This window comes from Narcine bancroftii, chromosome 1 (genome assembly GCF_036971445.1).
Source record: "Narcine bancroftii isolate sNarBan1 chromosome 1, sNarBan1.hap1, whole genome shotgun sequence".
NCBI classification, from domain to species: domain Eukaryota; kingdom Metazoa; phylum Chordata; class Chondrichthyes; order Torpediniformes; family Narcinidae; genus Narcine; species Narcine bancroftii.
In genome coordinates, this window is record NC_091469.1 from 448,608,961 (window position 1) to 448,625,080 (window position 16,120).

General features: G+C 35.1%; 1 protein-coding gene and 1 long non-coding RNA gene across 18 annotated transcripts in view; one reads left to right on the plus strand and one right to left on the minus strand.

Moving 5' to 3' along the window:
* Nucleotides 1-4,899, plus strand: part of mpp7a (MAGUK p55 scaffold protein 7a) — a 584,207-nt gene extending 579,308 nt beyond the window's left edge. For 16 of the 17 annotated variants that reach the window (XM_069914534.1, XM_069914533.1, XM_069914520.1 and 13 more), the window contains one exon: nt 3,752-4,899. In XM_069914534.1, coding sequence (XP_069770635.1) covers nt 3,752-3,931 — 180 coding nt within the window. In that variant the 3' untranslated portion in view covers nt 3,932-4,899. The remainder of the gene's footprint in view (nt 1-3,751) is intronic. The other variant, XR_011350171.1, reaches the window with a different exon arrangement.
* LOC138751771 (uncharacterized) overlaps nt 1-16,120 on the minus strand; it is a 692,174-nt gene that overhangs the window by 113,653 nt on the left and 562,401 nt on the right. The gene's annotated exons all lie outside the window — the stretch shown is intronic.

Below are 16,120 nucleotides of genomic sequence, written 5' to 3' on the forward strand. Positions count from 1 at the left end.
TATATAATTTATTATTGTTGATAATTAGCAGCAAAAATTGCTAGATTTTGGGAAGCAGAGACATTGAGGTCCTGAGTTTTGTATTTCTCTCAGTACAAATTAGAACCAAAGAACCATAGAATATAAATGGAAGGAACAAGGAACAATTATTAGCTGAAGCATGTTTCAAGGTCCATAAATTGGATCACATGCCAACAATTATATTGAGACCCTTATCAATGGTGTCATTGTTGCAAAGTATTTTACAGCATAAATTTGACAACTTGAGAACCAAACTGGTCAAGTTGAAGAAATAGGAGCATTAGTAGATCATCTGGCCCATCAAGCTTGCCCTGTCATTGAATAAGATCATGGTTGATTTGGTTGTAGAGTCCTCCCTACTATGCAAAAACTCTACCTAGTATTTAATGAGGCTGCCTCCCTTAGGCAGAGATTTTCACAGATTCACTATGGGAGAAGCAGTTCCTCCTCATCTCTGACTTAATTCTACACCCCTGAATTTTGATCAGCCATGATCTTATTGAATGGCAGAGCAGGCTTGCCATGTCAGAGGGCCTACTCCTGGTCTTATTTCTTAAGTTTTGATGTAATTGGGACTGGAAATCTGTTTTCAATGAAGTTAAGAAAAGAACAATGTAACGTTCTTGCATTGTTAGTTATATGTCAATAATTTTAATGTGAATCCGGGGTGGAGGGGGGGGGGGGATATTAAAAAATTTGAAGCCAAATACATTAAGTACAGCTGCAGGTAAAGAATAGTGACAACAGAGTTTTGAATCACTAGTTAAGTGGGTGGAACCATGGAAACTAGAATTCAATTTAACTATAAGATAGAAGTAAAACATGAAAGTCTGCAGATATATGTGGTCTGTATCTCCAAATTCAAGGAAAAACAATAGTTTAGTTTAGAGATATTGCATGTCTTGATGGTTTAATAAAGACAAATTGTTACTTTGTTCAAAATTATCGATGTGCATTTATCACTCATGAACAGCCCTAATGCCCCCTGAGCCCACACTGCCTAAATACACCGATGTGACCAATGAACTTTTTAACCCAGTACATTTTTGGAGGGTGGGAGGAAACTGGAGCACACAGGGAGAGACAGCACTGGAATTGAACATGGTTCTCTGGCACTGTAATAGCATTGTGCTAACTGTTGCATTAACCATGCCGGCGTAAGGGAAGAGATAGAAGTCAATGTATGCAGATCCCTGAAGATCACAAGCTATGTAAAGGCAAAAAGAAGAGCAGATTTTATTCATTTTTAGCCAAGGCATGGAATGTATGATCTTGGAGGCCTGGTACAAACTATGTAAAATATTAACTAGGCTTCAGCAAGAATACTGCATTAGCTTTGATCACTGCATTAAAAGAGAGAGCAAAGAGGAGATTTCTAAAGATGTTGCCAGAACTTGAAAATTTGAATTTCCTCAGGGAAAAGATGGATTTTATTTGTAGGAAAAGAGGGAGATTTAATTGAAATGTATCAAATTGTGAAGATTGGATGGTTTATATAATAAAGACCTATTTCCCTTTCTGTAGAGGTCATTAGATTTAAGGTAATTGATGGAAGGGTTGAAAGAGAGTGGAGGAGGTTTTTTTTTCACCCAGAGGATGTTGTGGGTCTGGAATTTGCTGTCAAAAGGTTTAATAGAGACAGAATCTGTTATTATGTTCAAAATTACGGATTCGCAGTTATCTCGCTAACTTATAAATCTATGTACTGTGAACTGGGACGTGGGTATGACAGAGATAAAGTAAACTTACTACAAAGCCAACACCTGTGCTTCAAGTTTCTGTGAAAGAGTTGGGTAGACAAAACAGAAGTGTTGAGAGCATGCGGTCACCACATGAAGTGTTAAAACATACAACAGAGCAGCACGGGCACAGGCCTCAGCTCATCTTGTTTGATGTCAATCAAAATATCTTCATACACATGGTCCATATCCCTCTATTCTCTGCCAATTCATGTGATTGTCTAACTACCTCTTAAACTGTTGTATTTTGCTTTTACCACCTCCCCAGTTGCAAGTTCTAGGCACCTATATCTCTGTAAACAAAAATTTGCATCACAACTCTCCTTTAAACTTTCCTGCTCTCGCCCTAAACCTATGCTCTTATGTATTTAGCATTTCTACCCTGGAAAAAAGGCTCTATCTTATCTATGCCTTGTATAATCTTATATTTGAGAGGAATAGATGGCACATGTAGAAAAGACAGCCAAAGGCCTCCAGAGAAAACAATCAAGATTTGTCTAACCCCTTGCTGCTGTTTGTCAAATATCACTGGCCATAGACCTCTGGTCAGAAAAACATGTCTCCTCCACTAACTGTCTTGTATGACCAAGCAATTTTGTATCCAGTTTACCAACCCACTGTGAATCTATGCACTTTCATTATGGTGGACCAGCCTACCATAAGGGAACTCATCAAATCCAAATACCTTTCCTTTCCTTTCCAAGTCTAAATATATCTTAAACATTGTGAAGTTATTTCTAGCTGCTACCTTCAAAGGTTGCTTGTAACAAATACTTGCCACCCTTTGTGTGGAAAAACTAACTGCTCGATCACCATACAATTTTTCCCTTCTCACTCACCTTAAAAATAAAACAGTATAGCACAGGAACAAGCCCATATGATATTTGATATCATGAGCCCATATCATATGATATTTGCACTGAACACGATGCCCAAATTAAAGTAAATCTTTTATGCCTATGCATTATCGGTAGCTCTCCATTTCCTGAATATGTGTGTGTCTATCAAAAAGTATTTTAAATTTGCGCCCCATATTTTCTCTAAGCACCCCTGGCCAGGGAGAAAGATTCTGAGACGCCTATGCATGCCTTCCTTAATTTTATATACCTCTGGAAAGTCATTCCTCAGTCTCCCACAACCAAGCCTATCCAATCCATTCCTCAGTCTCCCGCAACCAAGCCTATCCAATCCATTCCTCAGTCTCCCACAACCAAGCCTATCCAATCCATTCCTCAGTCTCCCGCAACCAAGCCTATCCAATCCATTCCTCAGTCTCCCACAACCAAGCCTATCCAATCCATTCCTCAGTCTCCCACAACCAAGCCTATCCAATCCCCCCCTACATTCCAGGCAACATCCTGATGTATCTCTTCTGCACTGTCTCATATCTTTACTGTGGTGATCGGAAATGTTTACAATACCTTAAGTACAGTCTAAACAATGTTTGGTACATTTGCTTTGGTTTAATGCCAGCATAATACAGATCATTAAAATGCATAATTTTTATATTTCAGTGGGTAATGTGACATTTTGAATTTCCATAAAATGTTTAACTAGGATAAAGGTAATACTTATTTATCTCCATTACTTTTATTGGTTGTATTTTGTGATCTGAGGTAACCCTTTTGCTCCTTTCAGCTTTAAAAAAAAATTGGTGAGTAAATACTAGAGCAAGTCATGGCTGTGTTTCCTTAGGTTTAAATTCTCATCACTGAGGGAGCACAGTTACTCTCAGTGTTTTGGGACAGAGCAAACAACCTGTTAACACTAAATACACCACTGGTGTCCAGTCTGCACAGACAGCACGATGTGCATCCCAAGATGAGGTACTCCGATTAAAAATGAATATTTGAACACAATTTTTGGTGTTTCAGTAAAGAAATTAGTAGAGGAGAAAAGTTGGTTTCATATTTTGGAGGTCAGCTCATTTTGATGCATTTGTTTTTCCACTGAATAGTTCAGAATTCAAAACCTTTCACTTCATTTTGCAGGAAGAAGATTTTCAAGAAATGATGAAATCTGCAGAGTTGATTGAAGTACAGAGTTCACACCTCTTTGACAAAATTTTGGTTAATGATGATCTTTCAGTTGCCTATAAAGAGCTGAAAGCTACCTTGGATGATCTGGAGACAAAACCTTTCTGGATCCCAGTCAACTGGCTACATTCATAAAATCATTAAAGGGAATAATAATAAAGGACATTGAATGAAAACATAGTAATATTGATGGACATTTCCAAACTGTGGATGGTGTTTTGAAGTAAAACATTTGCCACTTTTTTTTTGCACTTTTAACATCCAATAGCAAACCATGTTACTTTTGCTAATCATAAACTTTCATCTACCTGAAATGAGCAGTGCTAAAATATTTTCACTATTGGGGTATACATGTTGACACTTTCTGGTTTTACTACTGATGTAGATTGTGACCTTTGAGGTGACAGGGGCTTTTATTTTTTAAAACACTGAAATAGGTGTATTTTAGTAAATTATGGGTGGTGTTTGTTCTAAGTGAAAGAATATATAGTTTAGATTACTGATGAAGAAAATGCAATTTATCCAATCAGAAAGCATTGATAGTTCTGTTTAAGCATGACAGCGGAACGAAAGGAATTCATGTGTCTTGTATAATAAAATGAAAACCAGTGAAATACCACATAAGACAGTTATTTGGAAAAAATGGTGTTTGACCATGTTGACATAGGTTCTTAAGCATACTTAAAAGGTGTTGGTTATTAATAGACATACAAAATCTGGAATTAAATTATGCTCAACATTCCATTTAAATTTACCTCACTAATGAGCTGATAATGTCACCAGCAGTGCACTGTAATTGTATTTTGTTAGGTGAGATGCTTATTGTTTGTAAATTAGGGTTTTATTATGAATTAAGAATCTCAGATAAAATAGTTGTATCTCCTTGTCTTTTAATTTTAAACAAAAAACAATTCTTTAGGAATCCCAGATTAATAAATTATCTAATTTCATTTCTGTGTGGTGTTTTTAATGAGACAAATGGTTGGTCTTTCAGAAATGCCAAGCAGCACCAGAAAAATGTTAGTCAGTTGTAATGTGCAATTTAAGTGGATTTGATGTACTGGAATATGTACAGATATTAAATATGTATTATCTTTATCAGATTTAAGTCTACCTTTTTTATCTTCAGTCTCCTCTGCATGAGCTACTTTAACAACTTCTTTAAAAATGCAGATCTTATTTTAAGATATCAGCACCTCACAGGCAATTAATTATATTTTAAAAAACATGTTCAGTTGTTCCACAAGTATTGCATACAATTCATAAGGAGCAAGATCCAACAAACAGCAAGTGATAAATTAGAATCAGAATCAGGATTTATGGTCATGAAGTTCTGTGCTTTGTGGCAACCTCATAGTGCAAACATACATATTATAACGATCTTACAACATTACTATAAAAAAAATAACAGTAATGGTGCATGAAAAGTGAGGCCATGACTGAAGGCAGCAGAGATAGAAGTTGTCCTTGTGCCATTGAATGCTTGTCTCAAGGCTTCTGTACCTTTTCCCCAATGGTAGCAGAGTGAAGAGGGCATGGCCTAGGTGGTTGGGGGTCTTTTAGCATGGATTATTTTTTTTTTGAAAGACACCGCTTCATGTAGATGTCCTCAATGGGGTGAAGTCTGGTGCTTGTGATGTCACAGGCTGAGTTAACAATCCTCTGGAGTTTATTCTTGTACTGAGAGTTGGCGCCTCCAGACCAGGCAGTGATGCAACCAGCCAGAGTGCTCTCCACAATACACCTGTAGAAGTTTACGAGAGTCTTCAGTAACATACTGAATCTCCTCAGACACCTCATAAAGTATAGCCGCTGGAGAGCCTTCTTTGTGGTTGCATCAACATGGAGGCTCCAGGACAGATCCTCGGAGATGTTGACACCCATGAATTTGAAGTTCATGACCCTCTCTACTACTGAGCCCTCGATGAGGACTGGGTCGGTTCCTCTGACTTCCTCCTAAAGTCCACAATCATCTTGGTTTTGCTGAGATTGATACCAATAAATTTGTCAATTGAGAAATTAATTTTGTCAAAGTCAGGGGAGAAATTCCTGCTTTTTTAAATTTCCCCTTTCAATTTTGATGATGGACAAGGTCTCTGCTGAACAACTTGGGAAGATAAGATCTTTGGAACTGCTGCACTGCCTTGCCTTGCATTGAACCATCAGCCTAGACTTGTGTGCTGCAATACTTGAGTATGGCCTGACTCCATAATCTCTTTAATCAAAGTTATGATAATCAAGCAAAATTGATATTCTTGGAATATGAAGATGGTTTGACAAGATCTACTAGACAAGGATATCCGTTGTCACCTGCTTTATTTGCTATAGTTATTGAACCTTTAGCACAATTAATACGTCAAAATGAAAATGTTAAAGGTATAAGAGTTCTGAATGAGGAATATAAGATTAATTTATTTGCTGATGATGTTTTATTATATTTGGTGGATCCGGATATTTCTTTACCTGCAATTCAAGAAAGTTTAGAAATTTATGGCCAATTATCTGGTTACAAAGTAAATTGGGCTAAAAGTGAAATTTTACCAATTTGTAAAGGTGATTATTCAGTATATAAAAATATTACAAATTTGAAGTGGACTACACAAATTAAATATTTAGGAATTAATGTTAATATGGAATTTCAAGAATTATATTCAATTAATTATTTTCCTTTAATAAAAAGGATTAAATTAGATTTGATTAGGTGGAGGGATCTACCTTTGGGTTTACTAGGGAGGATTAATACCATAAAAATGAATATTTTTCCTAGAATACAATATTTGTTTCAATCAATTCCTTATTTTTTAAAAAAATGTTTTTTTAAGGATTTATATAAAGCGATTAGAGAATTCTTATGGAAGGGAAAATTTCCGAGAGTAGCAATGAGAAAATTGATGTGGGATTTTCAATTTGGAGGTTTAAGATTACCGAATTTTCAGCATTATTATGAAGCAGCTCAATTCAAATTTCTTAGTGCATTAATGAATATGGACGACCCACCTAGTTGGGTAAAGATAGAAATGGTGGTTATTTTAGAAAAATTTCCTCATGAGTTTTTGTTTCAATAGAATAAAAATGTATTACGAACTTATGATGTGCCAATATTGAAACATTTATTGAATTTATGGACAAGTAAACTTAAAAAATTGGGACTTAAAAATATATATTCTGGAAGATTGCCATTATATAATAATCAACTTGTTCCTTTTACGGTCTCCAATGCCACTTTGAAACAATGGGAAAAGAAGGGAATAAAAAATTTATCGGATTGTTTTTCTGAGGGTTGTTTTTGTTCCTTTGACGAATTACAAAGGAAATATAGTATTAGTGCAAATTCTATATTTGTATATTATCAATTAAGATATTTTGTAAAACAGTTATGTGGTCGACATATGATTTTATTGCCTGAATCTAGTTTTGAAGAATATGTACTTTCAATACCAAAAAAGGGATATATATCTGATTTGTATTGTATTTTACAAGAAATTGATAGTAAAAAAGACTGGGATAAAGATAAGTTGAAATGGGAAAAAGATTTAGGACATAAAATAGCTGAAGAAGCTTGGATGGAAATTTGTCAGAATAGTATTCGGAAATTAATTAATGCTAGACTAGCGATGATTAATTATAATTTTATTCATCAGCTATATTTAACGCCGGAGAAATTAAAAAATTTGGTTTTAGTAAGTTGGATTCTTTTTTTCGATGTGATCAGACGGCCAATACTTTCTTGCATACTGTTTGGCTTTGTGATCGATTGCAACAGTTTTGGAAAGGTATTCAATCTGTTTTTAACAGTTTATATTTTTATTAGGGAACATGCAATCATTAATTGATTTAGGTTTAGAGGATTATCAGATTTCATGTATTTATTTAGCTTTAGTTGTGGCTAAGAAATGTATAGCACTTACTTGGAAAGATAGAAATATACTAACTTTAGATAAGTGGTATTTGGAAATGAAATTTTGTTTGACTATGGAAAGGATATCTTTTTCAATTCAGGATAAGATGTCTTTTTATAAGTTAAAGTGGACTCCGTTTGCTAATTATATGCATTTAAGTTTGATTTAAATATATGTTTAAGTGTGATATTTTAGTATTGACTATTTTTTTTGTTGTTGTTAGAATTTTTTGAGGTTAAGTTTTATCTCTTTTTTTGTAAGTGGGTATTTTTTTCATATATAATATTGTCAATTTTATTAACTCCACTCTTTATTTTGGGGGAGGGTTGGACTAATTTTAAGTTAGACTATTAATATTGTGTTACAATTAACGGGGGGGGGGGGTTATTTTGTGTAGTTTTCTGATGTAATATTGTAATCATACCTTTTTAATTTTTTTTTCTATTTTTCTTTAAATGTAATTCTTTATTGTATTCATGTTATAAAAATTTTAAATAAAGTCTTTAAAAAAAAAAGAATATGAAGATGGTACAAATTTAAAAAATGTTTAGACATACAACATGGTCACATGCCCTTTCAGCCCATGAGCCCATGCTGCCCAATTACACCCAATTGACATACACCCCAGTACATTTTGAATGGTGGGAGGAAACCTGAGTCCCCAAGAAAAACCCACACAGACATGGGGAGAACATCCTGATCACTGTGCTGTAACAGTATTGTACTAACCACTACACTAATTGTGCCATCCAAAATCGTACAAAATGCTGGAGGAACTCAGTGGGTCAGACAGGCAATTGACAGTTAATATTTCAGACTGAAACCCTTCATCAAAAATAGCAAGAAATAAGCAGGTCCAAATATGAGAGAGGAGGAGGAGCACAGGTCAGCAGGTGATAGGTGAGTACAGGTAGGTGCGAGAAGAAATGGGGGAAAAGTTAAAGAGCTAGGAAGTGATAGGAAGGAGACAACTGAGGAAGATGCATTCCAATAGGGGAAAGAATTGGGGAACTGGAGGAAGAATGTGTGGGTGACAGGCAGATAGAGTGTGTAGGGGAGATGAAAAAGGGAAGCCATGAAAAAGAACAATTGGGGTCATATGTACAGGAGAGAGATAGTTCAGAAAACGAGGGGAGTTTAGCGGAAAATTAATATTGATGCCATCTGGTGAGAGACTGCTAAGGTGCAATATAAGGTGTTGCACCTCCAATTTGTACGTGGCTTCAATCTGGCAGTATTATGGGCCATGGACAGACATTATGGGATGTAGAATTGAAGTGGCTGGCCACTAGGAGATCCTGGATGTTATGGAGGCCAGTGAAGATGGTCAATGAAGCAATCCCCCAATCTGTGTCCAGTCTCCCCAATATAGAGCAGTAAATGACCCTTTCAGATTTGCAGTTGAAGTGTTGCCTCATTTGGAAGGACTGTTTGGGGCCATGAATGGTGATGAAGGAGGAAATGTAGGTGCAGGTGTAACACTTTCTGTGGTCACAGTGATAAGTACTATGAAACGATTAGTGGGAAGGAATGAGTGGGCAAGGGAGTAGCAGAGAGAGAGAGATCCCAGCAGAAAGCAGGGAGGGGAGGGGAAGCTGTGCCTGGTGGAGGGATGAATTTTCAGGTGGAATAAATTACAGAAAATAACACATTGAATGTCGAAACTAGTGGAGTATTAGGTGAGGAGAAGGGAACCATACCCCTGTTATGTCAAGAAGGGGGGATGGGCAGAGGGCAGATGTGTGAGAGATGGAGGAGATGCAGATGAGGGCTGCATTGATTGCAGTGGAGGGGTAACCAACTTTACTGGAAACATATAGCTGAGGCAGGAAATGGATGAAAGGAGTTGCACCCTTATTGAAAACTCGATGGGAAGAGGTGTAGTCCAGTATGTCAAAAGATAGTCTGTCTCCTGATATAGAGACATTGATCAAGAGAGGTTCTGGAGATAAACCAAATGAATTTGATGGCAGGGTGGATGTTGATTAAATTGATGAGCTCATCATGGATGCAGGACTAATATCATCAACGTAGAGGAGAAAGGGTTGGGAAATATGTAGCACATTGGTTCTCAAATGTTTTTGGACTCCCGCCCCCTTAGCTCCCAGGCTACATCCCTAGTGCACCCCCTCCCCCCCACACGCACAAGTAGGTCCACTACAAATTTAAAACAACTAATTTAATACTATAAACAAGTAAATGTATTTTATAAATAAGACATAGTAAACCAATTTATTTAGCAATATGAGAGGGTAAATTTACATCTCACCTGATATAATGCGGTTGGTCCCCGTCATGAGCTGTCAAACGTTGTCCCGAGTGGTTAGTCACCGTTCCAGCGGCCAGTCATCATCCCCGACCATCACCATCCCAGGCAGTCACCGTCCCCGGCTGTCACCATCCCAGGCAGTCATCCCCACCCCCTCTTCACCTGATGGATAACACACTATGAGCGTTGCAGGCTGAATTTGCCGGAAATGTTCGGACTGACCCCTTTTTCCTCACTGTCCCCTGATTGTCGCCTTTTACCTCACCACTCCCTTGGATCTTTCCACCGCCCACTTTGGGAATGACTGATGTGACAGAAATGGACAGGCAGTGTTAGGGCCTGAAACATTGACTATGGCAGGGATTGCCAATCAATGGCACATGCACCAAAAATGGCACATTGGATGATTAAAAGCAGAACATTCCACCCCAGTGATGATAATAAAAAAGCCTATTCGTAAAAATATTAACCAAAAACCAATTTGTAGAAAAAAATCTATAGCAGGAATTCAAGTGGCTTTGAACTAGAAATGGGTTTTACTGAGAATAAATCTAAAACTTAGCAATTATTTTTAGCAATTTTATTATTTCATGCACATCTTTTTGCAAATGTTATCTTCTTTCACATTAATCTGTTTTCAATTTGAAAAACATGTTCTAATCAATACACATTCGATACTTGTTTGTTCCCGAAGCGCCAGGCGTCTGCTGCAGCAGCCGTGTGTTGCAGGTTTTTGCCAGTCCATTTACAATTGACACTTGTGCGCCATGGAATTGTGCTTTGTTCATCCTTTGTGAACATTTGCAGTTTTGTACTTTTTCAAAAATTAAGCCATTTTTACATTCAGTTCCCCATTACAGTGCTAAAGAAAATGAACAAAAGAAAAGCAGAAAGTGATAGTAAGCGTGAATTCAATAAGCGATGGGAAAAGAGTTCTTATTTATTGAGGATCCATCAGGAAAACCATTGTGCATTTTTTGTGAAAGCACTGTCACATAATAGAAGACATGAATCTGAATAGATACTATAAAAAACATCAGACTGAAATAGAAGGAAAACAAGCTAGTGCTTGGATCTGAGTTACGGAAAGAATATGTGATTAAGAAAAGGGAAAAAAAAATCTAAAGGAGGCAAAATATATTTGTTAAAAGAAGTTGTGAGAGTTTGGCGATGACAGAAGCATCCTACGAAATTGCTTTAGCGTTGGCCAAAAAATGGAAGTCTTTCTCTGATGGAGAAGAAATTGTTAAGCCTTGTTTCCAAATATTTGCAAGATGTCTTGGTGATAAAAATATCAAAAGGAAAGTAGACAAAATTACTCTGTCAAAGCAAACAGTTACGAGATGCACCAAAGAACTCCCTCATGATGTATCTGAGCAACTGAAAGACCTTGTCCATGCTTGTACTTTCTTTTCTTTAGCTTTGAACAAATCTGCTGACATATGTGATGTAGTAGCCCAGTTAAGCATTTTTATAAGAGGAATTGGTGATAATTTTAGAATCTTTCAAGAACTTATTTGTCTTGAGTCACTTCATGGAAAAACAAGAGGATCAAACATATTTGACAAAGTAAAATTATACCTAGAAAATCTACAACTAGATTCTATTAAACTCATCAGTGTTTATACTGATGGAGCACATTCAATGATAGGTAAAGACGTTGGGACTACAACTTTGCTTGAAAACTTTCTAGGCCGTACTCTACTAAAATATCACTTCATTATACACCAAGTCTCTATGGAAAATCTTTAAATTTGCAGGATGTTATGTTACTGGTTGTGAAATGCGTGAATAAAATTAGAGCAAGAAGATTAAACAGACGGGAATTCAGAGAATATTGTGAAATGTTAATTTTGGAATATGGCAATCTCATCCTTCATTGTGAGGTGCACTGGCTTTCTAGAAGATAGGTTCTGAGTAGATTTTTGAAACTGAAAAATACTGCTCATAATTTGCTTTTATTAAAACTTTATCTATTTGAAGGATCATTAATAGTAATACAGAATACATTCCATAAAGAAAATTTTATATGAATATATAGATTTTAAAAAATTAAAAAATAATTAAAAAAAACTAAAAGTTAAATCAAATTCCCACCCACCCTCCCACCCCATCAGCCAGCTCTCTTAAAGAGAGCCAAAAATATATAAACTGAAACTAAGAATATATAATAAATCAAAATATATCTAAATGAATATATTCCAAATATGGTAACCACTTATTAACAAAAAAAGAATAATTGTCATGTAGATTATAATTTTTTCCATAACAATACAAGCTTTCAATTCATTCTGCCATCACATTATATTAATCACTATGTGATCTTTCCATGTACTTGCTACACATTTTTGAGCTACAGACAATGCTAAATATACAAATGCAATTTGAAATTTATCCAACCCTAATACCTTTAAAAGAAACATATAAACCCCCATTAAAAAATAGATGGATCTAATGGTAACTTAAAGTTATAAAATTTTTTCAAAATTAACTTAATTTCATCCCAGAATGGTTGTACGTGCACACAAGACCAGACAGCATGTAAAAAAGTTCCAGTACATACACCACATCTCAAACAAGAATCCGAATTACTAAAACTATATTTTTTCAATTTCTCTGGGGTTCAATACAACTGATGTAAAAGGTTATAATTAACTATTCCTTGCCGCACATTCGTCAATTTAGTAACACTATCATGACATGTATCTGCCCAATAGTCTTCAGGAAAAACAAAAGCTAAATCATTTTCCCATTTAAGCTTAGATTTCTCCCATTCTGGTTTATCCATATTGTCTTGTAATACTTGGTACATAACCCCTTTTTGGTATAGAAGAAATCAAAGACTCAAATTCCGTCAGTACAGGTAAAATCATCTCTCTACCATACATATTTTTCACCAAAGCTCACAGTTGATAATAAACAAATAAAGAATTTTCAGCAATATCAAAACTCTCTTTCAATTGATTAAAAGAAATTAACTGTCCTTCTACAAAACAATCCTGTAATGTTTTTATACCTTTAGAATCCCAGCTCTTTAAATGACTATTAAACATTGAAAAAGAAATAAGCTGATTCATCTGAGCTGCTTCATAATAATTTTGAAAATGGGGTAATGGAAGCCCGCCTAATGCATACTTCCAAGTAAGTTTATATAATGCTTCCATAAAAATTCTCTCATGACTTTATTTAAATCCTGAAAAAAGCCTTTGAAAGAGAACACAGTATAGATTGAAATTAATATTGAATATGAGGGAAAATATTCATCTTAATACAATTAACTCAACCAATTAAAGTTAATGGAAGATCATTCAACTTAATTAAATCTGCTTTAATCTTTTTTAATAAAGGAATATAATTTAACTTATATAAAGATTGATAGTATTTACAATTATTCCTAAATATTTAATTTTATCAGACCATTTCAGTTTTGTAATGTTTTTATACTCTGAATAGTCTCCTCCGACTGGCAAAATTTCACTCTTATCCCAATTAACTTTATATCCAGATAATGTTCCATAATGTAATAAACATTCCTGCAAATGTACCAATGATTGTTCTGGGTTTGTTAAATATATCAAAACATTGTCTGCAAATAAATTAATCTTATACTCTTCATCCATAACTCTCATCCCTCTTATCTGTTCATTCTGTCTTATTGTTTGAGCTAACGGTTCAATAGTCAATGCAAACAGGGCTGGTAACAATGGACAGCCTTGTTGAGTTGAACGCATCAATTTAAACGATGATGAGACTTGACCATTTGTCACCATCCTAGCAATCAGGTTCGTATATAAAGCTTAAACCCAACTAATAAAAAAGGGCCAAATTTAAACTTCTCCAATACTTTAAATAAAAAATCCCATTCGCCCCTATCAAAGGCTTTTTCCGCATCAAGCGCAATCACCATTGGATGGTTGGGCTGCTGTCGATATGCATTGACCAGACTAATCGATCGAAGAATATTATCTGAAGCATTTCTATTTTTAATAAAACCTCTTTGATTAACATGTATCAATTTAGGTAAATACTTAGCAAGTTGATTTGCTAACACTTTTGCTTTAATTTTATAATCAACATTCAATAAAGAAATAGGTCTATATGAAGACACTTTCAATGGGTTTCTATCTTTTTTTGGTATTACAGTAATTAAAGCACTAGAGCAAGATTCTGGTAACTCATGCTGCTCAGTCACTTGTTGTAACACCTCCTCAAACACTGAAGATAAATCTTCATAAAAAGTTTTATAAAATTCCACCGAAAACCCATCAAATTTTTTATAAAATGAATAAAACTGGTCATTAATTTCCTGAGGTTTATAAGTAACTATTAAATTATTTTTACAGCATTAATAGTCCGTGAAACATGTTCCATTTTTAACTGCCATGCAAGTACCTTATGTGCCCTCTCACCCAACTCATAGTAATGCTGCTTAGGTCGATTAATTAAATGTTCAAATTGATAAGTCTGCAACGTATTATAATGCAATTTCAGTTTAGTCAAAGCCACTTTTTTAAATCTTCTGTCACTTCCTTCTGAAATTCCTTCTCCAAATCATCAATTTGCTTTTCTAATTCTAAACTTTCTGACATATACTGTTTCTTAACTTTAGTGGTATAGCTAATAATCTGTCCTCTTAAATAAGCTTTTAGTGCATCCCAGAACACAAAATGATTTTCTACTGAATTAGCATTCTCAGACAAAAAGAAAGTAATCTGTTCTTTAACAAAGGTAACGAACTTTGGTTTTGTCAACAACATTGTGTTAAATCTCCATCTATAAGATGAATGTACCACTTCTGAACTTATGCAAGAAAAAAGTAATAAAGAATGATCTGATATAACCCTGCTTTTATAGTCTGCCTGTAGTACCCTCCCTTGTAAATATACTGACACTAAAAGAAATCTATTCTAGAAAATGAATCATGTCGAGACGAGTAAAAAGAAAAATCCTTCTCTGTAGGATTAACCCTTCTCCAAATATCTACCAAATTTAAATCCTTCATCAAGGCCCCAATTTGTATTGCCATCTTTGATTTCTTTATACTTTTTGGGGATCTATCCAACAAGGATCCAAGGCACAATTAAAATCTCCCCCAACTAAAATATTTTCAATTGCTTGATTTAATAACAATAAAGCATCCGAAATAAAACACTCATCATCCACGTTAGGTGCATAAACATTAAGCAAAGTCCAAGATTCAGTAAAAATTTTACAATTCACCTTTAAAACCCTTCCAGCATTCCCTCCCATAGTTTGCAATTCAAAAGGCAAATTCTTATGAATTAAAATTGCTACACCTCTTGCCTTAGAATTAAATGAAGAAAAAAAAACACACGTCCAACCCAATCTCTCTTCAAATTCAAATGTTCTTTATCAGTCAAATGTGTTTCTTGTAAAAAGGCAATATCAATTTTCATTTTCTTGATATAAGCCATAACTTGCTTTTATTTAATCAGATTATTTAACCCCTGAACATTAAAAGTTGCTAATTTCAAATTAAACATCCTTATAAACTAACAATATAATCACTTACTACAAAATATCGCTCCCCTTCAAGTAACTTAAAACCATTCTCCCTCCCCTAAATATATTTTTTAATTAATTATTCCCCCAAAAAACTACCCAAAGGTAGTAATGCCGTAAAAAAATTAGGTGTGGTAAACCCCACTAGTGGCAGATGACTATCAAAGATTTCAATGCTATCCACCCCCCCCCTCCAGCCAGAAATACATCATTCACATTAATACAATTCAATACTGTAAATATATTCAACCCAATGGCTCCATTCCCAATGATTGTTCTGGATCTTCAATGCCAATAAGACTGTGTTAAAACTTCTCTCTTTCCATTTTTCACATTCTTCCCATTTCCATTTCCATTTGCCCTCTTTTTTGGCAACGGTAGCGAAACTCTTCCATGTCCTCGTAAATCCGGTAATGAATTAGCAAAAATTAATGCATCATGATCATTCTCAAAAAATTGAGATTGAACATTACCATAAAAGACTTTTAACAGCAGGATATCGAAAAGCAAATTTATAACCCTTCCGCCACAGTACTTCTTTAGCCAAGTTAAATTCCCGTCATTGCCTAATAATTTCCTGACTCAGATCTGCATAAAAAATACTCTGTTATTTTGAGTCATGATTGGAGATTG